General features: G+C 51.6%; 7 protein-coding genes across 7 annotated transcripts; 3 read left to right on the top strand and 4 right to left on the bottom strand.

The window, feature by feature from the left end:
* Positions 1–213: 213 nt before the first annotated feature.
* LOC125684549 (feather keratin Cos1-1/Cos1-3/Cos2-1-like) lies at positions 214–1013 on the bottom strand. Its single transcript, XM_048926749.1, has 2 exons — positions 915–1013; positions 214–534 (listed from the first exon to the last, which is right to left on the bottom strand). The coding sequence occupies exons 1-2, from the start codon at positions 1011–1013 to the stop codon at positions 214–216; spliced, it is 420 nt and encodes a 139-aa protein (XP_048782706.1).
* Positions 1014–3621: 2608 nt separating this feature from the next.
* On the top strand, positions 3622–4421 carry LOC125684594 (feather keratin Cos1-2-like). The gene is made up of 2 exons (XM_048926836.1): positions 3622–3720; positions 4101–4421. Exons 1-2 carry the CDS (start codon positions 3622–3624, stop codon positions 4419–4421), a joined length of 420 nt encoding a protein of 139 aa, XP_048782793.1.
* Positions 4422–7862: 3441 nt separating this feature from the next.
* On the bottom strand, positions 7863–8662 carry LOC125684548 (feather keratin Cos1-1/Cos1-3/Cos2-1-like). Its single transcript, XM_048926748.1, has 2 exons — positions 8564–8662; positions 7863–8183 (listed from the first exon to the last, which is right to left on the bottom strand). Exons 1-2 carry the CDS (start codon positions 8660–8662, stop codon positions 7863–7865), a joined length of 420 nt encoding a protein of 139 aa, XP_048782705.1.
* Positions 8663–11269: 2607 nt separating this feature from the next.
* LOC125684556 (feather keratin Cos1-2-like) lies at positions 11270–12069 on the top strand. The gene is made up of 2 exons (XM_048926759.1): positions 11270–11368; positions 11749–12069. Exons 1-2 carry the CDS (start codon positions 11270–11272, stop codon positions 12067–12069), a joined length of 420 nt encoding a protein of 139 aa, XP_048782716.1.
* Positions 12070–15509: 3440 nt separating this feature from the next.
* LOC125684550 (feather keratin Cos1-1/Cos1-3/Cos2-1-like) lies at positions 15510–16309 on the bottom strand. Its single transcript, XM_048926750.1, has 2 exons — positions 16211–16309; positions 15510–15830 (listed from the first exon to the last, which is right to left on the bottom strand). Exons 1-2 carry the CDS (start codon positions 16307–16309, stop codon positions 15510–15512), a joined length of 420 nt encoding a protein of 139 aa, XP_048782707.1.
* A 2607-nt stretch (positions 16310–18916) lies between these two features.
* On the top strand, positions 18917–19716 carry LOC125684557 (feather keratin Cos1-2-like). Its single transcript, XM_048926760.1, has 2 exons — positions 18917–19015; positions 19396–19716. Exons 1-2 carry the CDS (start codon positions 18917–18919, stop codon positions 19714–19716), a joined length of 420 nt encoding a protein of 139 aa, XP_048782717.1.
* Positions 19717–23158: 3442 nt separating this feature from the next.
* Positions 23159–23956, bottom strand: LOC125684487 (feather keratin Cos1-1/Cos1-3/Cos2-1-like). The gene is made up of 2 exons (XM_048926694.1): positions 23858–23956; positions 23159–23479 (listed from the first exon to the last, which is right to left on the bottom strand). The coding sequence occupies exons 1-2, from the start codon at positions 23954–23956 to the stop codon at positions 23159–23161; spliced, it is 420 nt and encodes a 139-aa protein (XP_048782651.1).
* Positions 23957–25693: the final 1737 nt, after the last annotated feature.

The raw sequence follows: 25693 nt of genomic DNA, 5'->3' as shown, positions 1-25693 counted from the left end.
TGTCTGAGGCAAACAGACAAGCGAGGATACTAGATAGGAAGAGAGAGCAAAAGAGAATACGGGTAGGCTTTCTCTGTGTGGTCAGGGAAGTCCAGCAGGCCCCGTCCTGTGTGTGCTGCAGGGCAGAGAGAGCAGCACCACATTTGTTCTCCTGTCCAGTGGCATGCTGTGATTTCCACGGGGGACCTTGACTGGGAGCAGTGCCCAGCACCTTTAGTTGCACCTTCTGCCACAGCTGCGGTTGGAAATGCAGGAGAGGTCAAAGCCCCCCGAGGTGATGGGCACTCCCTGGCAGCTGAGGATGCTGCCAACAGCAGCGGAGGTGGAGGAGCCCACGGCGGTGTTCTGCGGGAAGGAGCTGAGGATGGGTCCGGGCAGGGTCACCACCACGGGAGAGGGCTCAATGACAATGGTGGAGTCCTGGCACTGCCTGACACAGGGCTCATTGCAGCTGCTGGCCAGAGGAGTGGGGCCGCAGGGCCGGCATGGCACGCACGGGTCGCAGCAGGACATGTCTTTGGGTTGGCGGTGCACCTGTTGGGAGTGAGAGCAGGAAGGAAGCAGAACATGGGGATACATGAGGAACAGAGGTCCAACAGGCCACAGATCAACCAAAGCATGTACACTATGGACATCTGAAGGATGCGAAGAGGAAGTCAAAGGATTCTTGGACTCCAAATATCCAGCTATCTGCTGGCCCAAAATACCCTCCCGTGCCTATCCAGCTAGTTCCCAAATTTCAGCCCCCACGCTACCTACACACAGGCTCAGAGTCCAGGACAAATCTGCACTTCTCTTCCCCGTGACAAGTCCCACCGTTTGGCATGACACTGAGGTGATAACTTCTCAGACACTCACTGTGCTGAGACCTCCTTTAGTTGAGCCGGAAGGACAGAGAGGAGCTTCACACTCACCTGGTTCCCAAGGAGAAGATGGTAAGAACGGTGGATGAGAGAGCAAGGAGCTGGGCTCCCTTTTATACTGGACCTAAGATGACCTATATCCAGAGGCATTGCTTATAGTGGTGATTATTTGCTGACACGCTTTTCTTGTCCAGAATGCAAATCATCCCAGATAATGATATGGGTGGTCTGCTGGCTTCCTGAGCAGTTCAGTTTCATTTCTGGCTTTACGCCATGTCACTTCCTGACTGAAGGCATCTTCTGGGAGGCAGGAAGGGAAGCCCAAGCTTTCCGCACCACAAACACCAGTGAGAGCAACAGACTCATTTTGTGTGCTACAAGAGTCCAGCCAAGGCAGATGATGTCAGCCTAGCTCACTCCTTCAGGTTTCTTAGGGGCCCTTCTGGCAAGAGCTGTACCAGCTCCTGAGTGTGGAGTCTTGACCCCTTCTCTGTGTGGCCAATTCTGCTGCTGTGTTTTGTCTCCTTGCTTTTTGTCTCACTGACCACGGAATGGGGCGCCTAGTTGCGCAGAGTCCTCTCCAGGCCTCAAAATGTCTCAAGAGCAAAGGCTGCAACAGGAGGGCTATTTTAATAAGAAAAAAATGACGGGAGCCATACAGACAGCAGGTAAATCGTATAGCCTCCCAGGTGGGGGAACCGCTGATTTTGAGAAGAATCACACAGGACTAAGAGGATTATTCCCATGTCTCACTCTGTAGGTCTTGATCCAAGGCATCAGGGCTGAGGGAGCTCACGCAGAAGCCCAGCAAAAGCCAGCAGGATCACAGAATCACAGATTTGCAGGGATTGGAAGGGACCTCGAGAGATCATCTTCTGAGGAACTTAACATGTAGGAATTTCCAATGCTACAGTACCTGTTTGTTGCCTTGCTGGGGTCAAGGTACACATCATTCACTGCTGTCCCCTCACCTACCCAGTGGGTGATGATATCACAAAATCCTGTGAGGTTGCTCAAGCATGATTTCTCCTTTGGTGAATCCATGTTCACTGCTTCCAATCAACTTCTTTCCTTCCAACTACTTGGGCATAGCCTCCACGAGGCCAGGGCACTCACCACATTAAGCAGGGGATCCACACTTTCTCTTGTCTTGCTTGTCCCCGTGACATTCTTAAAGAAGACTTTCACGTTATCCTTGATCTCTCTCACCAAATTTAATTCTCTCTGGGCCTTAGCCTTCCTTCTTGCGTCCTTACAGACTCAGACACCAGTCTGAGTATATCCCTCCCAAGTGACCAGGCTCATGATGCACATTGTAAAGACAACTTTTCCTCCCCTGGAGTTTCTCCGTGAGTGCCATGCTTGTCCATGCTGGTCTCCTGCCCTTTATGCTTGATTTCTAAACAAAAGTAGATGGCAATGTGACTGCACGGCAAATCTGCATGAGCGGGGTTTTGTCTGTGCTCTTCCCAACCTGCAGCACATGTTGGGTTACAGCCATGAGTGCGCTTAGCCGGAGAGTGGCTGCAAAACTCCTTGAGCTGAGAAGAAAGCAGCTGCCTGCCTGCAACGTGCCTGCAAGACAAAGGGAGAAGGTCAGAGGGCAGCAAGATGGTGCAGGGGAGGATGGGACGGCACTGGATGGGATGGGACAGAATGGCCAGGTCTCCTGAGTGTGCCTGACATGAGTCAGAGCATAGGGCCAGATATCACGCAGGTCACCTGGCACTGCTCCAGAAATCCAGTGCCATGAATGGTTCCTTTGCAGTGGCCCAGCTCACGCGCACCGACACGGAATTATGCAACAATCTTCACCCACAGACAATGGTACAGAACCAGCACACTGCAGACACAAGCATATGCTTGGGTTTATAACATTTTCTGGTACTCACTGAGACTGCACAGAGAGGAAAAATCCACTGGGAGACTTGAAAAAGATATTGGAGACCATTTGTTAGCCTGAGGGGTGCTAGAAAGGGAATCAGATGGTGTGTGCGGTGCTCACCAGTGCTGAGAATTTAGGCACAGAATGGCAGAAATGAACTTCCATCGTGGAGAGGAAAACGTGCTAGATTTTCTCCAGTTGTTCACCCAGAACGTAAAAGACAGCACAATACGGAAGGGAAGAAGGAGCTCTGTATGGACAGGATCTCCAGAGTGCTACCTGGGGAAAATCCACTTGATTCCCTGTTCCTCTACACAAAATCCGTATTCCTGGAATGGATTAACTCATTGTCTACAACCATTTTGGTTCTTTCAGTTGGAAAACCGCTATTCATACGCCATTTATCATTTGGTCTTCCTTTTGAGAGCTGGACAGGACTCGACACATCTTTTCACCCCATTCCAGCAACCCCAAGGTTGAGGAGACAAAATATGAGGAGACAAAACAGGAGGGCAGAATTTTCCAGAAACTTGTGTCAAGTGGAATCGGGTCCCACTCCGGAGATGGTACACCACCTGCAAGAAAGGCCCCTAAGAAAGGCCCCAGAGCAGTGACCCGGGCTGACGTCATTTCCACTTGCTGGACTCTTGTAGCACATGAATTCACTCTGTTTCCCACCCTGCTGTCTGTGGTGTGGAAATGCTTGGGCCTCCCCTCATTACTCTCAAAAGATGCCTTCAGCGTGGCATGGAAATTAAACAAAGCTGGAAACACAACAGTGCTGCGCAGGAAGCCAGCACACTGGCCATATCATTAGCTAGGATGTTTGGCATTCAAGAGGCGCTTGTCAGAAAATAATCACTACTGTAAGTGATGTCTCTGGATATGGGTCAGCTTCGGTCCACTATAAAGGACAGCCCAGTTCCTTACTCTCTCATTCGCTTCTCTTGCCTCCTTCTTCCTGGGAACCAGGTGAGCGCGAGCCCCCTTCCTGTCTCTCTCTCTCTCTCTTCATCAGGAGGCCCTGAGGTCTATAGACCTGTCATGTGCTACCAGCTCTGTACCATGACAAAGCTTGCAGCTGCTGGTCGTGGGAAAGGGAAGTGGGCAGAAGGTTGGTCGTGGACAGTAGCTGGGACTGCACTGCGGGGCTTCTGGACTAGGGTCTAAGAAGTAGCTTGATAGGCACCGGGTGCTTCTTTCTGGGACCTGGCAGGAGCAGACCAGGAAGCCGATGATCATCCGTGCACAGCTCCCAACTCCCAGGACTGCATGGGCATGATTCCCTCTTGGTGGGATGGCAGCCTCCTCCTGACTCTCTATTTTCTCCACTCGGCCCTCTCTCCCAACAGGTGCACTGCCAACCCAAAGACATGTCCTGCTGCAACCCGTGCGTGCCATGCCGGCCCTGCGGCCCCACTCCTCTGGCCAGCAGCTGCAATGAGCCCTGTGTCAGGCAGTGCCAGGACTCCACCATCGCCATTGAGCCCTCTCCCGTGGTGGTGATCCTGCCCGGACCCATCCTCAGCTCCTTCCCGCAGAACACCGTTGTGGGCTCCTCCACCTCCGCTGCTGTTGGCAGCATCCTCAGCTGTCAGGGAGTGCCCATCACCTCGGGGGGCTTTGACCTCTCCTGCATTTCCAACCGCAGCTGTGGCAGAAGGTGCAACTAAAGGTGCTGGGCACTGCCCCACACAAGGAACCCCACAATCTCACGACACGGTGCTGGACAGGAGAACTGACTTTGTGCTGCTGTTTTCAGAGCAGATGACCACCCTGTCATGACAGACAGGAGGGCCTCACCTGGCTTCTCTATCTTCGTGGCCAATGACTAACTATATTCCCTTCCACTCACTTTTCTCTCTTTTCTTTGTTGTCTGTTGATCTCCCCAAAACTCTCTGGGAAGGTCCCAGGGACCTGCTGGCCTCTCTCCTCTGATGGGCATTTAGGTGGGTGTCCCGTGGCATTTCTGCCATGGGAAAAGGGGAACAGATTCTTGTCTGCTTCTGCTGCTCCCTGCCTTTGGGATCTGCACTTTGGCTGACATCATTTCCCTCCCTAGATTTATTAAACATTTGCTGCAACCTTCATTGCATCCCTGTATGGTTTGTCCTTCTTCTGCCAGATGAGAAAATTCTTGCTCTGAAGTGATGAAGCGCCAGTCTGTAACGTCCCTACTAGTTGGGGTGGCGGGTGGGGGAATTGGGGGGATGGAGAGGCAACTATAGACTTTCAGCCTTCAGTGAAGGCCACATCTAGAGCAGCCTTGCTGCATATGTGCCTGTACATTTGCAGGCCTCCTCTTGTCCACATTGCCTGGCCAGGCTCCGTGGAAGTCCTGGACAGACGCTGGATGGAGTTTTCAGACAGGCAACTGACAGGTCTTGCCGGGGCTTGAGCCCTTCTCCCACTTCTTACCTCAACTCTGACATGAACTGCACGTAACACATCTGCTGCCTTTATTGAAGCAGTAATTGATAGATGCTTCCCAGATAGAAGAAACTGACATCGGAAACCGATGTCTGACACGGATTGGCAGACTTACTCTTGAGTGTAATTTCTTCTCTTGATAATGTTCAAATTGTTCTGGATGCTAGAATCCACAAAAATTTGAAGCTGATGACTCCAAGAGGATGAGGAAAACTCCAAAAGGAAAAGGAAGAAAAAAATAGGCTGGATCCATGAGAAGGAAGTGAAGAGACCCTAAGACCCTGGCCCCAGGAAGGGAGGAAAGAGGGGAGAGAAAACGCAGGGTGATGGGCCCAGGTGAGGAAAACAGTGGCAAACACCTCTGCGATAAAGTTAATTTTCTAAGTATAACATCAGAAGGTGAGATAATACAATAGAATACAGTACGACTGCAATTAAATCCAACAAAATGAGAGTTTGCAAAACCAAAGCCCTTCCTGTAATGCTGTAGCCTGGAAAACAAGGGAGCAGTGATAGGAGAGAGCGCAGCTGTGTGACTCCCAGTCTCTTTTTGCTTTCCCTCCAACAAGCAGAAAGCAGAAGCGGAAGAATGAAGTCTCCTGGCAGTTACAGTTCATTCTTCCCTTCTGTGACCAAGTGACCAGAAATACCCCACGCAATCAAAAGAGTGTAGAGTACCTGATAAGACAAAAATACTGAATCCAATAATACCCCGTCCTGCTAACAGGTCATTTTCAAGTATGGGCAGTCCTTCTCCACAGGCCTCCTCTCACTGTGTTCTCTCAGACTGTGGACAGACCTGGGATTGCAATCACCCAAGTGCAGTATACCTTGCACGTGACCTACATGAATTTCAAATGGGCTGATTTTCATGCCTGTCTTGGTCCCTAAGGATCAAGGCATCAATTACCTCTGTCCCATCCCATGCCCCATTCACCTTAGTCCAATTGGCAAATTTCCTGAGGGTACAATCAACCACACCATCTACGTCACAGCTAGAAGCTGCTTTCTCCAGTCCTGGAGGGTGGTGCACTTTCAGTCTCATCAGGTGGCCTCCAATGTGCTCTGCTCCTACAGTCGGAGGGTTTTTGCTCCCCCGACCCCTGCCTACAGGTTCAAGGATGTGAGAGACCTGGGATGCCTGATTATCAAGGAAGGCCAGGGCAAAGAACTTGCTGAGTATCGCTGCCTTAACAATGTCAGTTGAAGACTCGTCACCATTCTCACTTATCTGAGGTAGGACGTTCTACTTCAGCTGTGTCTTCTGACCAGGGAACCTCTAGAATCTCGCTGTTTTCTTTATCACACCTCTCAACAAGTTCCCCTCCACCTGAGCCCCGGCAGTCATCATTGCATCTCTGCACATCTGGACAGCAGGCCTGCAGACTTCCTAGGCCACTCATCCCAGCTTCCACTGGCTATACCTTTCCTCATTATCCCCAGTTTGACCATCCAGTCCTTGCTCAACCAATACTGGTCTCCGTCCTTCCCTGCATCATTTCTGTCCCTTTGGGAGGGAGAGCTCTTCTGCTCTCAGAAAGGTGTCCTTAAAGGACTGCCTGCTCTGCTCAGTTCCTGTGTCCCTAAGGACAGCCTCCCAGAATACCTCCATTCACATGGGATGCAGACAGGGAATAGGAGAGGTGACATCAATAACTTAACTTCTTCACTAGGAGGATTTTGACATAATCAAGAGCAGGGGGAACTGGGAAAATGTGGTTCTGTAGACGCATCACAACAGATCTCGGTTTTAAACGCAGATGACGCCAGCCCAGAAGCAGCTGCAGGACATTGCCCTGAAGCAAGCAGCACGTGGCTTATTTACACGTAGAAGGTTTTGGTGCCAGGGTGAGAGCAGGAGCTGGCACCCAGGCCAGGGCCAGGCCCAAGAGGGGCCGGGCTGAAGGCTCCACACAATGACTACAGCGCACCAAGCCAGGAGGCCAACAGAAGGCCAGGCCGGACACCGGCTCTCATTGGTCAAGAAGCCCAGTCCCGTGAGGTGCTCCAGGCTCTAAGGGATATGTCTAAGCAGAGACACAGCCAGGCAACGGCTAACAGCCATTGGCTACATAGGAATCACGCAAGACTTCCTCTGCTTCAACAGAGGGTGCCTGAAAGATGAAATTGCAGCAGTGAGCCCTGGCTGGCCGCCCAGATCTAGAAGAATGATGGAACCTCCCCCGGTGATTCCCACTCAAGCCGTGGCTTTCTCCTTTGCACATCTGTGCGCAAACGACAAGAACAGAAACACGGAAGGACACCGAAGAGGATGCAGCAAGTGTTTAATGAGTCGGAGGAGGGAAACGATGTCACTGCAAGCGCAGGCAGCAAGTGTGGGGAGCAGCAGCAACGGGCATGAACCTGTTGCCCAGTGCTACGACAGCGTTGCCACCAGGCCCACACTTATTGGCCAAGAAATGAAGAGAGGTATCAGTCTCTTTAGGCTGGTTTTGAGAGTACAGACAGAGATGTCTGAGGCAAACAGACAAGCGAGATACTAGATAGGAAGAGAGAGCAAAAGAGAATACAGGTAGGCTTTCTCTGTGTGGTCAGGGAAGTCCAGCAGGCCCCGTCCTGGGTGTGCTGCAGGGCAGAGAGAGCAGCACCACATTTGTTCTCCTGTCCAGTGGCATGCTGTGATTTCCACGGGGACCTTGACTGGGAGCAGTGCCCAGCACCTTTAGTTGCACCTTCTGCCACAGCTGCGGTTGGAAATGCAGGAGAGGTCAAAGCCCCCCGAGGTGATGGGCACTCCCTGGCAGCTGAGGATGCTGCCAACAGCAGCGGAGGTGGAGGAGCCCACGGCGGTGTTCTGCGGGAAGGAGCTGAGGATGGGTCCGGGCAGGGTCACCACCACGGGAGAGGGCTCAATGACAATGGTGGAGTCCTGGCACTGCCTGACACAGGGCTCATTGCAGCTGCTGGCCAGAGGAGTGGGGCCGCAGGGCCGGCATGGCACGCACGGGTCGCAGCAGGACATGTCTTTGGGTTGGCGGTGCACCTGTTGGGAGTGAGAGCAGGAAGGAAGCAGAACATGGGGATACATGAGGAACAGAGGTCCAACAGGCCACAGATCAACCAAAGCATGTACACTATGGACATCTGAAGGATGCGAAGAGGAAGTCAAAGGATTCTTGGACTCCAAATATCCAGCTATCTGCTGGCCCAAAATACCCTCCCGTGCCTATCCAGCTAGTTCCCAAATTTCAGCCCCCACGCTACCTACACACAGGCTCAGAGTCCAGGACAAATCTGCACTTCTCTTCCCCGTGACAAGTCCCACCGTTTGGCATGACACTGTGGTGATAACTTCTCAGACACTCACTGTGCTGAGACCTCCTTTAGTTGAGCCGGAAGGACAGAGAGGAGCTTCACACTCACCTGGTTCCCAAGGAGAAGATGGTAAGAACGGTGGATGAGAGAGCAAGGAGCTGGGCTCCCTTTTATACTGGACCTAAGATGACCTATATCCAGAGGCATTGCTTATAGTGGTGATTATTTGCTGACACGCTTTTCTTGTCCAGAATGCAAATCATCCCAGATAATGATATGGGTGGTCTGCTGGCTTCCTGAGCAGTTCAGTTTCATTTCTGGCTTTACGCCATGTCACTTCCTGACTGAAGGCATCTTCTGGGAGGCAGGAAGGGAAGCCCAAGCTTTCCGCACCACAAACACCAGTGAGAGCAACAGACTCATTTTGTGTGCTACAAGAGTCCAGCCAAGGCAGATGATGTCAGCCTAGCTCACTCCTTCAGGTTTCTTAGGGGCCCTTCTGGCAAGAGCTGTACCAGCTCCTGAGTGTGGAGTCTTGACCCCTTCTCTGTGTGGCCAATTCTGCTGCTGTGTTTTGTCTCCTTGCTTTTTGTCTCACTGACCACGGAATGGGGCGCCTAGTTGCGCAGAGTCCTCTCCAGGCCTCAAAATGTCTCAAGAGCAAAGGCTGCAACAGGAGGGCTATTTTAATAAGAAAAAAATGACGGGAGCCATACAGACAGCAGGTAAATCGTATAGCCTCCCAGGTGGGGGAACCGCTGATTTTGAGAAGAATCACACAGGACTAAGAGGATTATTCCCATGTCTCACTCTGTAGGTCTTGATCCAAGGCATCAGGGCTGAGGGAGCTCACGCAGAAGCCCAGCAAAAGCCAGCAGGATCACAGAATCACAGATTTGCAGGGATTGGAAGGGACCTCGAGAGATCATCTTCTGAGGAACTTAACATGTAGGAATTTCCAATGCTACAGTACCTGTTTGTTGCCTTGCTGGGGTCAAGGTACACATCATTCACTGCTGTCCCCTCACCTACCCAGTGGGTGATGATATCACAAAATCCTGTGAGGTTGCTCAAGCATGATTTCTCCTTTGGTGAATCCATGTTCACTGCTTCCAATCAACTTCTTTCCTTCCAACTACTTGGGCATAGCCTCCACGAGGCCAGGGCACTCACCACATTAAGCAGGGGATCCACACTTTCTCTTGTCTTGCTTGTCCCCGTGACATTCTTAAAGAAGACTTTCACGTTATCCTTGATCTCTCTCACCAAATTTAATTCTCTCTGGGCCTTAGCCTTCCTTCTTGCGTCCTTACAGACTCAGACACCAGTCTGAGTATATCCCTCCCAAGTGACCAGGCTCATGATGCACATTGTAAAGACAACTTTTCCTCCCCTGGAGTTTCTCCGTGAGTGCCATGCTTGTCCATGCTGGTCTCCTGCCCTTTATGCTTGATTTCTAAACAAAAGTAGATGGCAATGTGACTGCACGGCAAATCTGCATGAGCGGGGTTTTGTCTGTGCTCTTCCCAACCTGCAGCACATGTTGGGTTACAGCCATGAGTGCGCTTAGCCGGAGAGTGGCTGCAAAACTCCTTGAGCAGAGAAGAAAGCAGCTGCCTGCCTGCAACGTGCCTGCAAGACAAAGGGAGAAGGTCAGAGGGCAGCAAGATGGTGCAGGGGAGGATGGGACGGCACTGGATGGGATGGGACAGAATGGCCAGGTCTCCTGAGTGTGCCTGACATGAGTCAGAGCATAGGGCCAGATATCACGCAGGTCACCTGGCACTGCTCCAGAAATCCAGTGCCATGAATGGTTCCTTTGCAGTGGCCCAGCTCACGCGCACCGACACGGAATTATGCAACAATCTTCACCCACAGACAATGGTACAGAACCAGCACACTGCAGACACAAGCATATGCTTGGGTTTATAACATTTTCTGGTACTCACTGAGACTGCACAGAGAGGAAAAATCCACTGGAGACTTGAAAAAGATATTGGAGACCATTTGTTAGCCTGAGGGGTGCTAGAAAGGGAATCAGATGGTGTGTGCGGTGCTCACCAGTGCTGAGAATTTAGGCACAGAATGGCAGAAATGAACTTCCATCGTGGAGAGGAAAACGTGCTAGATTTTCTCCAGTTGTTCACCCAGAACGTAAAAGACAGCACAATACGGAAGGGAAGAAGGAGCTCTGTATGGACAGGATCTCCAGAGTGCTACCTGGGGAAAATCCACTTGATTCCCTGTTCCTCTACACAAAATCCGTATTCCTGGAATGGATTAACTCATTGTCTACAACCATTTTGGTTCTTTCAGTTGGAAAACCGCTATTCATACGCCATTTATCATTTGGTCTTCCTTTTGAGAGCTGGACAGGACTCGACACATCTTTTCACCCCATTCCAGCAACCCCAAGGTTGAGGAGACAAAATATGAGGAGACAAAACAGGAGGGCAGAATTTTCCAGAAACTTGTGTCAAGTGGAATCGGGTCCCACTCCGGAGATGGTACACCACCTGCAAGAAAGGCCCCTAAGAAAGGCCCCAGAGCAGTGACCCGGGCTGACGTCATTTCCACTTGCTGGACTCTTGTAGCACATGAATTCACTCTGTTTCCCACCCTGCTGTCTGTGGTGTGGAAATGCTTGGGCCTCCCCTCATTACTCTCAAAAGATGCCTTCAGCGTGGCATGGAAATTAAACAAAGCTGGAAACACAACAGTGCTGCGCAGGAAGCCAGCACACTGGCCATATCATTAGCTAGGATGTTTGGCATTCAAGAGGCGCTTGTCAGAAAATAATCACTACTGTAAGTGATGTCTCTGGATATGGGTCAGCTTCGGTCCACTATAAAAGACAGCCCAGTTCCTTACTCTCTCATTCGCTTCTCTTGCCTCCTTCTTCCTGGGAACCAGGTGAGCGCGAGCCCCCTTCCTGTCTCTCTCTCTCTCTCTTCATCAGGAGGCCCTGAGGTCTATAGACCTGTCATGTGCTACCAGCTCTGTACCATGACAAAGCTTGCAGCTGCTGGTCGTGGGAAAGGGAAGTGGGCAGAAGGTTGGTTGTGGACAGTAGCTGGGACTGCACTGCGGGGCTTCTGGACTAGGGTCTAAGAAGTAGCTTGATAGGCACCGGGTGCTTCTTTCTGGGACCTGGCAGGAGCAGACCAGGAAGCCGATGATCATCCGTGCACAGCTCCCAACTCCCAGGACTGCATGGGCATGATTCCCTCTTGGTGGGATGGCAGCCTCCTCCTGACTCTCTATTTTCTCCACTCGGCCCTCTCTCCCAACAGGTGCACTGCCAACCCAAAGACATGTCCTGCTGCGACCCGTGCGTGCCATGCCGGCCCTGCGGCCCCACTCCTCTGGCCAGCAGCTGCAATGAGCCCTGTGTCAGGCAGTGCCAGGACTCCACCATCGCCATTGAGCCCTCTCCCGTGGTGGTGATCCTGCCCGGACCCATCCTCAGCTCCTTCCCGCAGAACACCGTTGTGGGCTCCTCCACCTCCGCTGCTGTTGGCAGCATCCTCAGCTGCCAGGGAGTGCCCATCACCTCGGGGGGCTTTGACCTCTCCTGCATTTCCAACCGCAGCTGTGGCAGAAGGTGCAACTAAAGGTGCTGGGCACTGCCCCACACAAGGAACCCCACAATCTCACGACACGGTGCTGGACAGGAGAACTGACTTTGTGCTGCTGTTTTCAGAGCAGATGACCACCCTGTCATGACAGACAGGAGGGCCTCACCTGGCTTCTCTATCTTCGTGGCCAATGACTAACTATATTCCCTTCCACTCACTTTTCTCTCTTTTCTTTGTTGTCTGTTGATCTCCCCAAAACTCTCTGGGAAGGTCCCAGGGACCTGCTGGCCTCTCTCCTCTGATGGGCATTTAGGTGGGTGTCCCGTGGCATTTCTGCCATGGGAAAAGGGGAACAGATTCTTGTCTGCTTCTGCTGCTCCCTGCCTTTGGGATCTGCACTTTGGCTGACATCATTTCCCTCCCTAGATTTATTAAACATTTGCTGCAACCTTCATTGCATCCCTGTATGGTTTGTCCTTCTTCTGCCAGATGAGAAAATTCTTGCTCTGAAGTGATGAAGCGCCAGTCTGTAACGTCCCTACTAGTTGGGGTGGCGGGTGGGGGAATTGGGGGGATGGAGAGGCAACTATAGACTTTCAGCCTTCAGTGAAGGCCACATCTAGAGCAGCCTTGCTGCATATGTGCCTGTACATTTGCAGGCCTCCTCTTGTCCACATTGCCTGGCCAGGCTCCGTGGAAGTCCTGGACAGACGCTGGATGGAGTTTTCAGACAGGCAACTGACAGGTCTTGCCGGGGCTTGAGCCCTTCTCCCACTTCTTACCTCAACTCTGACATGAACTGCACGTAACACATCTGCTGCCTTTATTGAAGCAGTAATTGATAGATGCTTCCCAGATAGAAGAAACTGACATCGGAAACCGATGTCTGACACGGATTGGCAGACTTACTCTTGAGTGTAATTTCTTCTCTTGATAATGTTCAAATTGTTCTGGATGCTAGAATCCACAAAAATTTGAAGCTGATGACTCCAAGAGGATGAGGAAAACTCCAAAAGGAAAAGGAAGAAAGAAATAGGCTGGATTCATGAGAAGGAAGTGAAGAGACCCTAAGACCCTGGCCCCAGGAAGGGAGGAAAGAGGGGAGAGAAAACGCAGGGTGATGGGCCCAGGTGAGGAAAACAGTGGCAAACACCTCTGCGATAAAGTTAATTTTCTAAGTATAACATCAGAAGGTGAGATAATACAATAGAATACAGTACGACTGCAATTAAATCCAACAAAATGAGAGTTTGCAAAACCAAAGCCCTTCCTGTAATGCTGTAGCCTGGAAAACAAGGGAGCAGTGATAGGAGAGAGCGCAGCTGTGTGACTCCCAGTCTCTTTTTGCTTTCCCTCCAACAAGCAGAAAGCAGAAGCGGAAGAATGAAGTCTCCTGGCAGTTACAGTTCATTCTTCCCTTCTGTGACCAAGTGACCAGAAATACCCCACGCAATCAAAAGAGTGTAGAGTACCTGATAAGACAAAAATACTGAATCCAATAATACCCCGTCCTGCTAACAGGTCATTTTCAAGTATGGGCAGTCCTTCTCCACAGGCCTCCTCTCACTGTGTTCTCTCAGACTGTGGACAGACCTGGGATTGCAATCACCCAAGTGCAGTATACCTTGCACGTGACCTACATGAATTTCAAATGGGCTGATTTTCATGCCTGTCTTGGTCCCTAAGGATCAAGGCATCAATTACCTCTGTCCCATCCCATGCCCCATTCACCTTAGTCCAATTGGCAAATTTCCTGAGGGTACAATCAACCACACCATCTACGTCACAGCTAGAAGCTGCTTTCTCCAGTCCTGGAGGGTGGTGCACTTTCAGTCTCATCAGGTGGCCTCCAATGTGCTCTGCTCCTACAGTCGGAGGGTTTTTGCTCCCCCGACCCCTGCCTACAGGTTCAAGGATGTGAGAGACCTGGGATGCCTGATTATCAAGGAAGGCCAGGGCAAAGAACTTGCTGAGTATCGCTGCCTTAACAATGTCAGTTGAAGACTCGTCACCATTCTCACTTATCTGAGGTAGGACGTTCTACTTCAGTTGTGTCTTCTGACCAGGGAACCTCTAGAATCTCACTGTTTTCTTTATCACACCTCTCAACAAGTTCCCCTCCACCTGAGCCCCGGCAGTCATCATTGCATCTCTGCACATCTGGACAGCAGGCCTGCAGACTTCCTAGGCCACTCATCCCAGCTTCCACTGGCTATACCTTTCCTCATTATCCCCAGTTTGACCATCCAGTCCTTGCTCAACCATACTGGTCTCCGTCCTTCCCTGCATCATTTCTGTCCCTTTGGGAGGGAGAGCTCTTCTGCTCTCAGAAAGGTGTCCTTAAAGGACTGCCTGCTCTGCTCAGTTCCTGTGTCCCTAAGGACAGCCTCCCAGAATACCTCCATTCACATGGGATGCAGACAGGGAATAGGAGAGGTGACATCAATAACTTAACTTCTTCACTAGGAGGATTTTGACATAATCAAGAGCAGGGGGAACTGGGAAAATGTGGTTCTGTAGACGCATCACAACAGATCTCGGTTTTAAACGCAGATGACGCCAGCCCAGAAGCAGCTGCAGGACATTGCCCTGAAGCAAGCAGCACGTGGCTTATTTACACGTAGAAGGTTTTGGTGCCAGGGTGAGAGCAGGAGCTGGCACCCAGGCCAGGGCCAGGCCCAAGAGGGGCCGGGCTGAAGGCTCCACACAATGACTACAGCGCACCAAGCCAGGAGGCCAACAGAAGGCCAGGCCGGACACCGGCTCTCATTGGTCAAGAAGCCCAGTCCCGTGAGGTGCTCCAGGCTCTAAGGGATATGTCTAAGCAGAGACACAGCCAGGCAACGGCTAACAGCCATTGGCTACATAGGAATCACGCAAGACTTCCTCTGCTTCAACAGAGGGTGCCTGAAAGATGAAATTGCAGCAGTGAGCCCTGGCTGGCCGCCCAGATCTAGAAGAATGATGGAACCTCCCCCGGTGATTCCCACTCAAGCCGTGGCTTTCTCCTTTGCACATCTGTGCGCAAACGACAAGAACAGAAACACGGAAGGACACCGAAGAGGATGCAGCAAGTGTTTAATGAGTCGGAGGAGGGAAACGATGTCACTGCAAGCGCAGGCAGCAAGTGTGGGGAGCAGCAGCAACGGGCATGAACCTGTTGCCCAGTGCTACGACAGCGTTGCCACCAGGCCCACACTTATTGGCCAAGAAATGAAGAGAGGTATCAGTCTCTTTAGGCTGGTTTTGAGAGTACAGACAGAGATGTCTGAGGCAAACAGACAAGCGAGATACTAGATAGGAAGAGAGAGCAAAAGAGAATACAGGTAGGCTTTCTCTGTGTGGTCAGGGAAGTCCAGCAGGCCCCGTCCTGGGTGTGCTGCAGGGCAGAGAGAGCAGCACCACATTTGTTCTCCTGTCCAGTGGCATGCTGTGATTTCCACGGGGACCTTGACTGGGAGCAGTGCCCAGCACCTTTAGTTGCACCTTCTGCCACAGCTGCGGTTGGAAATGCAGGAGAGGTCAAAGCCCCCCGAGGTGATGGGCACTCCCTGGCAGCTGAGGATGCTGCCAACAGCAGCGGAGGTGGAGGAGCCCACGGCGGTGTTCTGCGGGAAGGAGCTGAGGATGGGTCCGGGCAGGGTCACCACCACGGGAGAGGGCTCAATGACAATGGTGGAGTCCTGGCACTGCCTGACACAGGGCTCATTGCAGCTGCTGGCCAGAGGAGTGGGGCCGCAGGGCCGGCATGGCACGCACGGGTCGCAGCAGGACATGTCTTTGGGTTGGCGGTGCACCTGTTGGGAGTGAGAGCAGGAAGGAAGCAGAACATGGGGATACATGAGGAACAGAGGTCCAACAGGCCACAGATCAACCAAAGCATGTACACTATGGACATCTGAAGGATGCGAAGAGGAAGTCAAAGGATTCTTGGACTCCAAATATCCAGCTATCTGCTGGCCCAAAATACCCTCCCGTGCCTATCCAGCTAGTTCCCAAATTTCAGCCCCCACGCTACCTACACACAGGCTCAGAGTCCAGGACAAATCTGCACTTCTCTTCCCCGTGACAAGTCCCACCGTTTGGCATGACACTGTGGTGATAACTTCTCAGACACTCACTGTGCTGAGACCTCCTTTAGTTGAGCCGGAAGGACAGAGAGGAGCTTCACACTCACCTGGTTCCCAAGGAGAAGATGGTAAGAACGGTGGATGAGAGAGCAAGGAGCTGGGCTCCCTTTTATACTGGACCTAAGATGACCTATATCCAGAGGCATTGCTTATAGTGGTGATTATTTGCTGACACGCTTTTCTTGTCCAGAATGCAAATCATCCCAGATAATGATATGGGTGGTCTGCTGGCTTCCTGAGCAGTTCAGTTTCATTTCTGGCTTTACGCCATGTCACTTCCTGACTGAAGGCATCTTCTGGGAGGCAGGAAGGGAAGCCCAAGCTTTCCGCACCACAAACACCAGTGAGAGCAACAGACTCATTTTGTGTGCTACAAGAGTCCAGCCAAGGCAGATGATGTCAGCCTAGCTCACTCCTTCAGGTTTCTTAGGGGCCCTTCTGGCAAGAGCTGTACCAGCTCCTGAGTGTGGAGTCTTGACCCCTTCTCTGTGTGGCCAATTCTGCTGCTGTGTTTTGTCTCCTTGCTTTTTGTCTCACTGACCACGGAATGGGGCGCCTAGTTGCGCAGAGTCCTCTCCAGGCCTCAAAATGTCTCAAGAGCAAAGGCTGCAACAGGAGGGCTATTTTAATAAGAAAAAAATGACGGGAGCCATACAGACAGCAGGTAAATCGTATAGCCTCCCAGGTGGGGGAACCGCTGATTTTGAGAAGAATCACACAGGACTAAGAGGATTATTCCCATGTCTCACTCTGTAGGTCTTGATCCAAGGCATCAGGGCTGAGGGAGCTCACGCAGAAGCCCAGCAAAAGCCAGCAGGATCACAGAATCACAGATTTGCAGGGATTGGAAGGGACCTCGAGAGATCATCTTCTGAGGAACTTAACATGTAGGAATTTCCAATGCTACAGTACCTGTTTGTTGCCTTGCTGGGGTCAAGGTACACATCATTCACTGCTGTCCCCTCACCTACCCAGTGGGTGATGATATCACAAAATCCTGTGAGGTTGCTCAAGCATGATTTCTCCTTTGGTGAATCCATGTTCACTGCTTCCAATCAACTTCTTTCCTTCCAACTACTTGGGCATAGCCTCCACGAGGCCAGGGCACTCACCACATTAAGCAGGGGATCCACACTTTCTCTTGTCTTGCTTGTCCCCGTGACATTCTTAAAGAAGACTTTCACGTTATCCTTGATCTCTCTCACCAAATTTAATTCTCTCTGGGCCTTAGCCTTCCTTCTTGCGTCCTTACAGACTCAGACACCAGTCTGAGTATATCCCTCCCAAGTGACCAGGCTCATGATGCACATTGTAAAGACAACTTTTCCTCCCCTGGAGTTTCTCCGTGAGTGCCATGCTTGTCCATGCTGGTCTCCTGCCCTTTATGCTTGATTTCTAAACAAAAGTAGATGGCAATGTGACTGCACGGCAAATCTGCATGAGCGGGGTTTTGTCTGTGCTCTTCCCAACCTGCAGCACATGTTGGGTTACAGCCATGAGTGCGCTTAGCCGGAGAGTGGCTGCAAAACTCCTTGAGCTGAGAAGAAAGCAGCTGCCTGCCTGCAACGTGCCTGCAAGACAAAGGGAGAAGGTCAGAGGGCAGCAAGATGGTGCAGGGGAGGATGGGACGGCACTGGATGGGATGGGACAGAATGGCCAGGTCTCCTGAGTGTGCCTGACATGAGTCAGAGCATAGGGCCAGATATCACGCAGGTCACCTGGCACTGCTCCAGAAATCCAGTGCCATGAATGGTTCCTTTGCAGTGGCCCAGCTCACGCGCACCGACACGGAATTATGCAACAATCTTCACCCACAGACAATGGTACAGAACCAGCACACTGCAGACACAAGCATATGCTTGGGTTTATAACATTTTCTGGTACTCACTGAGACTGCACAGAGAGGAAAAATCCACTGGAGACTTGAAAAAGATATTGGAGACCATTTGTTAGCCTGAGGGGTGCTAGAAAGGGAATCAGATGGTGTGTGCGGTGCTCACCAGTGCTGAGAATTTAGGCACAGAATGGCAGAAATGAACTTCCATCGTGGAGAGGAAAACGTGCTAGATTTTCTCCAGTTGTTCACCCAGAACGTAAAAGACAGCACAATACGGAAGGGAAGAAGGAGCTCTGTATGGACAGGATCTCCAGAGTGCTACCTGGGGAAAATCCACTTGATTCCCTGTTCCTCTACACAAAATCCGTATTCCTGGAATGGATTAACTCATTGTCTACAACCATTTTGGTTCTTTCAGTTGGAAAACCGCTATTCATACGCCATTTATCATTTGGTCTTCCTTTTGAGAGCTGGACAGGACTCGACACATCTTTTCACCCCATTCCAGCAACCCCAAGGTTGAGGAGACAAAATATGAGGAGACAAAACAGGAGGGCAGAATTTTCCAGAAACTTGTGTCAAGTGGAATCGGGTCCCACTCCGGAGATGGTACACCACCTGCAAGAAAGGCCCCTAAGAAAGGCCCCAGAGCAGTGACCCGGGCTGACGTCATTTCCACTTGCTGGACTCTTGTAGCACATGAATTCACTCTGTTTCCCACCCTGCTGTCTGTGGTGTGGAAATGCTTGGGCCTCCCCTCATTACTCTCAAAAGATGCCTTCAGCGTGGCATGGAAATTAAACAAAGCTGGAAACACAACAGTGCTGCGCAGGAAGCCAGCACACTGGCCATATCATTAGCTAGGATGTTTGGCATTCAAGAGGCGCTTGTCAGAAAATAATCACTACTGTAAGTGATGTCTCTGGATATGGGTCAGCTTCGGTCCACTATAAAAGACAGCCCAGTTCCTTACTCTCTCATTCGCTTCTCTTGCCTCCTTCTTCCTGGGAACCAGGTGAGCGCGAGCCCCCTTCCTGTCTCTCTCTCTCTCTCTTCATCAGGAGGCCCTGAGGTCTATAGACCTGTCATGTGCTACCAGCTCTGTACCATGACAAAGCTTGCAGCTGCTGGTCGTGGGAAAGGGAAGTGGGCAGAAGGTTGGTTGTGGACAGTAGCTGGGACTGCACTGCGGGGCTTCTGGACTAGGGTCTAAGAAGTAGCTTGATAGGCACCGGGTGCTTCTTTCTGGGACCTGGCAGGAGCAGACCAGGAAGCCGATGATCATCCGTGCACAGCTCCCAACTCCCAGGACTGCATGGGCATGATTCCCTCTTGGTGGGATGGCAGCCTCCTCCTGACTCTCTATTTTCTCCACTCGGCCCTCTCTCCCAACAGGTGCACTGCCAACCCAAAGACATGTCCTGCTGCGACCCGTGCGTGCCATGCCGGCCCTGCGGCCCCACTCCTCTGGCCAGCAGCTGCAATGAGCCCTGTGTCAGGCAGTGCCAGGACTCCACCATCGCCATTGAGCCCTCTCCCGTGGTGGTGATCCTGCCCGGACCCATCCTCAGCTCCTTCCCGCAGAACACCGTTGTGGGCTCCTCCACCTCCGCTGCTGTTGGCAGCATCCTCAGCTGCCAGGGAGTGCCCATCACCTCGGGGGGCTTTGACCTCTCCTGCATTTCCAACCGCAGCTGTGGCAGAAGGTGCAACTAAAGGTGCTGGGCACTGCCCCACACAAGGAACCCCACAATCTCACGACACGGTGCTGGACAGGAGAACTGACTTTGTGCTGCTGTTTTCAGAGCAGATGACCACCCTGTCATGACAGACAGGAGGGCCTCACCTGGCTTCTCTATCTTCGTGGCCAATGACTAACTATATTCCCTTCCACTCACTTTTCTCTCTTTTCTTTGTTGTCTGTTGATCTCCCCAAAACTCTCTGGGAAGGTCCCAGGGACCTGCTGGCCTCTCTCCTCTGATGGGCATTTAGGTGGGTGTCCCGTGGCATTTCTGCCATGGGAAAAGGGGAACAGATTCTTGTCTGCTTCTGCTGCTCCCTGCCTTTGGGATCTGCACTTTGGCTGACATCATTTCCCTCCCTAGATTTATTAAACATTTGCTGCAACCTTCATTGCATCCCTGTATGGTTTGTCCTTCTTCTGCCAGATGAGAAAATTCTTGCTCTGAAGTGATGAAGCGCCAGTCTGTAACGTCCCTACTAGTTGGGGTGGCGGGTGGGGGAATTGGGGGGATGGAGAGGCAACTATAGACTTTCAGCCTTCAGTGAAGGCCACATCTAGAGCAGCCTTGCTGCATATGTGCCTGTACATTTGCAGGCCTCCTCTTGTCCACATTGCCTGGCCAGGCTCCGTGGAAGTCCTGGACAGACGCTGGATGGAGTTTTCAGACAGGCAACTGACAGGTCTTGCCGGGGCTTGAGCCCTTCTCCCACTTCTTACCTCAACTCTGACATGAACTGCACGTAACACATCTGCTGCCTTTATTGAAGCAGTAATTGATAGATGCTTCCCAGATAGAAGAAACTGACATCGGAAACCGATGTCTGACACGGATTGGCAGACTTACTCTTGAGTGTAATTTCTTCTCTTGATAATGTTCAAATTGTTCTGGATGCTAGAATCCACAAAAATTTGAAGCTGATGACTCCAAGAGGATGAGGAAAACTCCAAAAGGAAAAGGAAGAAAGAAATAGGCTGGATTCATGAGAAGGAAGTGAAGAGACCCTAAGACCCTGGCCCCAGGAAGGGAGGAAAGAGGGGAGAGAAAACGCAGGGTGATGGGCCCAGGTGAGGAAAACAGTGGCAAACACCTCTGCGATAAAGTTAATTTTCTAAGTATAACATCAGAAGGTGAGATAATACAATAGAATACAGTACGACTGCAATTAAATCCAACAAAATGAGAGTTTGCAAAACCAAAGCCCTTCCTGTAATGCTGTAGCCTGGAAAACAAGGGAGCAGTGATAGGAGAGAGCGCAGCTGTGTGACTCCCAGTCTCTTTTTGCTTTCCCTCCACCAAGCAGAAAGCAGAAGCGGAAGAATGAAGTCTCCTGGCAGTTACAGTTCATTCTTCCCTTCTGTGACCAAGTGACCAGAAATACCCCACGCAATCAAAAGAGTGTAGAGTACCTGATAAGACAAAAATACTGAATCCAATAATACCCCGTCCTGCTAACAGGTCATTTTCAAGTATGGGCAGTCCTTCTCCACAGGCCTCCTCTCACTGTGTTCTCTCAGACTGTGGACAGACCTGGGATTGCAATCACCCAAGTGCAGTATACCTTGCACGTGACCTACATGAATTTCAAATGGGCTGATTTTCATGCCTGTCTTGGTCCCTAAGGATCAAGGCATCAATTACCTCTGTCCCATCCCATGCCCCATTCACCTTAGTCCAATTGGCAAATTTCCTGAGGGTACAATCAACCACACCATCTACGTCACAGCTAGAAGCTGCTTTCTCCAGTCCTGGAGGGTGGTGCACTTTCAGTCTCATCAGGTGGCCTCCAATGTGCTCTGCTCCTACAGTCGGAGGGTTTTTGCTCCCCCGACCCCTGCCTACAGGTTCAAGGATGTGAGAGACCTGGGATGCCTGATTATCAAGGAAGGCCAGGGCAAAGAACTTGCTGAGTATCGCTGCCTTAACAATGTCAGTTGAAGACTCGTCACCATTCTCACTTATCTGAGGTAGGACGTTCTACTTCAGTTGTGTCTTCTGACCAGGGAACCTCTAGAATCTCACTGTTTTCTTTATCACACCTCTCAACAAGTTCCCCTCCACCTGAGCCCCGGCAGTCATCATTGCATCTCTGCACATCTGGACAGCAGGCCTGCAGACTTCCTAGGCCACTCATCCCAGCTTCCACTGGCTATACCTTTCCTCATTATCCCCAGTTTGACCATCCAGTCCTTGCTCAACCATACTGGTCTCCGTCCTTCCCTGCATCATTTCTGTCCCTTTGGGAGGGAGAGCTCTTCTGCTCTCAGAAAGGTGTCCTTAAAGGACTGCCTGCTCTGCTCAGTTCCTGTGTCCCTAAGGACAGCCTCCCAGAATACCTCCATTCACATGGGATGCAGACAGGGAATAGGAGAGGTGACATCAATAACTTAACTTCTTCACTAGGAGGATTTTGACATAATCAAGAGCAGGGGGAACTGGGAAAATGTGGTTCTGTAGACGCATCACAACAGATCTCGGTTTTAAACGCAGATGACGCCAGCCCAGAAGCAGCTGCAGGACATTGCCCTGAAGCAAGCAGCACGTGGCTTATTTACACGTAGAAGGTTTTGGTGCCAGGGTGAGAGCAGGAGCTGGCACCCAGGCCAGGGCCAGGCCCAAGAGGGGCCGGGCTGAAGGCTCCACACAATGACTACAGCGCACCAAGCCAGGAGGCCAACAGAAGGCCAGGCCGGACACCGGCTCTCATTGGTCAAGAAGCCCAGTCCCGTGAGGTGCTCCAGGCTCTAAGGGATATGTCTAAGCAGAGACACAGCCAGGCAACGGCTAACAGCCATTGGCTACATAGGAATCACGCAAGACTTCCTCTGCTTCAACAGAGGGTGCCTGAAAGATGAAATTGCAGCAGTGAGCCCTGGCTGGCCGCCCAGATCTAGAAGAATGATGGAACCTCCCCCGGTGATTGCCACTCAAGCCGTGGCTTTCTCCTTTGCACATCTGTGCGCAAACGACAAGAACAGAAACACGGAAGGACACCGAAGAGGATGCAGCAAGTGTTTAATGAGTCGGAGGAGGGAAACGATGTCACTGCAAGCGCAGGCAGCAAGTGTGGGGAGCAGCAGCAACGGGCATGAACCTTGTTGCCCAGTGCTACGACAGCGTTGCCACCAGGCCCACACTTATTGGCCAAGAAATGAAGAGAGGTATCAGTCTCTTTAGGCTGGTTTTGAGAGTACAGACAGAGATGTCTGAGGCAAACAGACAAGCGAGATACTAGATAGGAAGAGAGAGCAAAAGAGAATACGGGTAGGCTTTCTCTGTGTGGTCAGGGAAGTCCAGCAGGCCCCGTCCTGGGTGTGCTGCAGGGCAGAGAGAGCAGCACCACATTTGTTCTCCTGTCCAGTGGCATGCTGTGATTTCCCACGGGGACCTTGACTGGGAGCAGTGCCCAGCACCTTTAGTTGCACCTTCTGCCACAGCTGCGGTTGGAAATGCAGGAGAGGTCAAAGCCCCCCGAGGTGATGGGCACTCCCTGGCAGCTGAGGATGCTGCCAACAGCAGCGGAGGTGGAGGAGCCCACGGCGGTGTTCTGCGGGAAGGAGCTGAGGATGGGTCCGGGCAGGGTCACCACCACGGGAGAGGGCTCAATGACAATGGTGGAGTCCTGGCACTGCCTGACACAGGGCTCATTGCAGCTGCTGGCCAGAGGAGTGGGGCCGCAGGGCCGGCATGGCACGCACGGGTCGCAGCAGGACATGTCTTTGGGTTGGCGGTGCACCTGTTGGGAGTGAGAGCAGGAAGGAAGCAGAACATGGGGATACATGAGGAACAGAGGTCCAACAGGCCACAAATCAACCAAAGCATGTACACTATGGACATCTGAAGGATGCGAAGAGGAAGTCAAAGGATTCTTGGACTCCAAATATCCAGCTATCTGCTGGCCCAAAATACCCTCCCGTGCCTATCCAGCTAGTTCCCAAATTTCAGCCCCACGCTACCTACACACAGGCTCAGAGTCCAGGACAAATCTGCACTTCTCTTCCCGTGACAAGTCCCACCGTTTGGCATGACACTGAGGTGATAACTTCTCAGACACTCACTGTGCTGAGACCTCCTTTAGTTGAGCCGGAAGGACAGAGAGGAGCTTCACACTCACCTGGTTCCCAAGGAGAAGATGGTAAGAACGGTGGATGAGAGAGCAAGGAGCTGGGCTCCCTTTTATACTGGACCTAAGATGACCTATATCCAGAGGCATTGCTTATAGTGGTGATTATTTGCTGACACGCTTTTCTTGTCCAGAATGCAAATCATCCCAGATAATGATATGGGTGGTCTGCTGGCTTCCTGAGCAGTTCAGTTTCATTTCTGGCTTTACGCCATGTCACTTCCTGACTGAAGGCATCTTCTGGGAGGCAGGAAGGGAAGCCCAAGCTTTCCGCACCACAAACACCAGTGAGAGCAACAGACTCATTTTGTGTGCTACAAGAGTCCAGCCAAGGCAGATGATGTCAGCCTAGCTCACTCCTTCAGGTTTCTTAGGGGCCCTTCTGGCAAGAGCTGTACCAGCTCCTGAGTGTGGAGTCTTGACCCCTTCTCTGTGTGGCCAATTCTGCTGCTGTGTTTTTGTCTCCTTGCTTTTTGTCTCACTGACCACGGAATGGGGCGCCTAGTTGCGCAGAGTCCTCTCCAGGCCTCAAAATGTCTCAAGAGCAAAGGCTGCAACAGGAGGGCTATTTTAATAAGAAAAAAATGACGGGAGCCATACAGACAGCAGGTAAATCGTATAGCCTCCCAGGTGGGGGAACCGCTGATTTTGAGAAGAATCACACAGGACTAAGAGGATTATTCCCATGTCTCACTCTGTAGGTCTTGATCCAAGGCATCAGGGCTGAGGGAGCTCACGCAGAAGCCCAGCAAAAGCCAGCAGGATCACAGAATCACAGATTTGCAGGGATTGGAAGGGACCTCGAGAGATCATCTTCAGAGGAACTTAACATGTAGGAATTTCCAATGCTACAGTACCTGTTTGTTGCCTTGCTGGGGTCAAGGTACACATCATTCACTGCTGTCCCCTCACCTACCCAGTGGGTGATGATATCACAAAATCCTGTGAGGTTGCTCAAGCATGATTTCTCCTTTGGTGAATCCATGTTCACTGCTTCCAATCAACTTCTTTCCTTCCAACTACTTGGGCATAGCCTCCACGAGGCCAGGGCACTCACCACATTAAGCAGGGGATCCACACTTTCTCTTGTCTTGCTTGTCCCCGTGACATTCTTAAAGAAGACTTTCACGTTATCCTTGATCTCTCTCACCAAATTTAATTCTCTCTGGGCCTTAGCCTTCCTTCTTGCGTCCTTACAGACTCAGACACCAGTCTGAGTATATCCCTCCCAAGTGACCAGGCTCATGATGCACATTGTAAAGACAACTTTTCCTCCCCTGGAGTTTCTCCGTGAGTGCCATGCTTGTCCATGCTGGTCTCCTGCCCTTTATGCTTGATTTCTAAACAAAAGTAGATGGCAATGTGACTGCACGGCAAATCTGCATGAGCGGGGTTTTGTCTGTGCTCTTCCCAACCTGCAGCACATGTTGGGTTACAGCCATGAGTGCGCTTAGCCGGAGAGTGGCTGCAAAACTCCTTGAGCTGAGAAGAAAGCAGCTGCCTGCCTGCAACGTGCCTGCAAGACAAAGGGAGAAGGTCAGAGGGCAGCAAGATGGTGCAGGGGAGGATGGGACGGCACTGGATGGGATGGGACAGAATGGCCAGGTCTCCTGAGTGTGCCTGACATGAGTCAGAGCATAGGGCCAGATATCACGCAGGTCACCTGGCACTGCTCCAGAAATCCAGTGCCATGAATGGTTCCTTTGCAGTGGCCCAGCTCACGCGCACCGACACGGAATTATGCAACAATCTTCACCCACAGACAATGGTACAGAACCAGCACACTGCAGACACAAGCATATGCTTGGGTTTATAACATTTTCTGGT

The sequence above is a fragment of the Lagopus muta genome, chromosome 25 (assembly GCF_023343835.1).
Source record: "Lagopus muta isolate bLagMut1 chromosome 25, bLagMut1 primary, whole genome shotgun sequence".
Taxonomy (NCBI): Eukaryota; Metazoa; Chordata; class Aves; order Galliformes; family Phasianidae; genus Lagopus; species Lagopus muta.
The sequence above is the reverse complement of the archived record's forward strand: the minus strand, read 5'-3'. Positions and strand labels throughout refer to the sequence as shown.

Bases quoted from the DNA above. Each gene is read 5' to 3' on its own strand.
- LOC125684549 (XM_048926749.1), bottom strand. From the start codon at position 1,013: ATGCCTCTGGATATAGGTCATCTTAGGTCCAGTATAAAAGGGAGCCCA. The intron at 535-914 runs GTGAGTGTGAAG...CACTCCCAACAG, and splicing joins ATCTTCTCCTTGGGAACCAG to GTGCACCGCCAACCCAAAGA.
- LOC125684594 (XM_048926836.1), top strand. From the start codon at position 3,622: ATGTCTCTGGATATGGGTCAGCTTCGGTCCACTATAAAGGACAGCCCA. The intron at 3,721-4,100 runs GTGAGCGCGAGC...CTCTCCCAACAG, and splicing joins TCCTTCTTCCTGGGAACCAG to GTGCACTGCCAACCCAAAGA.
- LOC125684548 (XM_048926748.1), bottom strand. From the start codon at position 8,662: ATGCCTCTGGATATAGGTCATCTTAGGTCCAGTATAAAAGGGAGCCCA. The intron at 8,184-8,563 runs GTGAGTGTGAAG...CACTCCCAACAG, and splicing joins ATCTTCTCCTTGGGAACCAG to GTGCACCGCCAACCCAAAGA.
- LOC125684550 (XM_048926750.1), bottom strand. From the start codon at position 16,309: ATGCCTCTGGATATAGGTCATCTTAGGTCCAGTATAAAAGGGAGCCCA. The intron at 15,831-16,210 runs GTGAGTGTGAAG...CACTCCCAACAG, and splicing joins ATCTTCTCCTTGGGAACCAG to GTGCACCGCCAACCCAAAGA.
- LOC125684557 (XM_048926760.1), top strand. From the start codon at position 18,917: ATGTCTCTGGATATGGGTCAGCTTCGGTCCACTATAAAAGACAGCCCA. The intron at 19,016-19,395 runs GTGAGCGCGAGC...CTCTCCCAACAG, and splicing joins TCCTTCTTCCTGGGAACCAG to GTGCACTGCCAACCCAAAGA.
- LOC125684487 (XM_048926694.1), bottom strand. From the start codon at position 23,956: ATGCCTCTGGATATAGGTCATCTTAGGTCCAGTATAAAAGGGAGCCCA. The intron at 23,480-23,857 runs GTGAGTGTGAAG...CACTCCCAACAG, and splicing joins ATCTTCTCCTTGGGAACCAG to GTGCACCGCCAACCCAAAGA.
- LOC125684556 (XM_048926759.1), top strand. From the start codon at position 11,270: ATGTCTCTGGATATGGGTCAGCTTCGGTCCACTATAAAAGACAGCCCA. The intron at 11,369-11,748 runs GTGAGCGCGAGC...CTCTCCCAACAG, and splicing joins TCCTTCTTCCTGGGAACCAG to GTGCACTGCCAACCCAAAGA.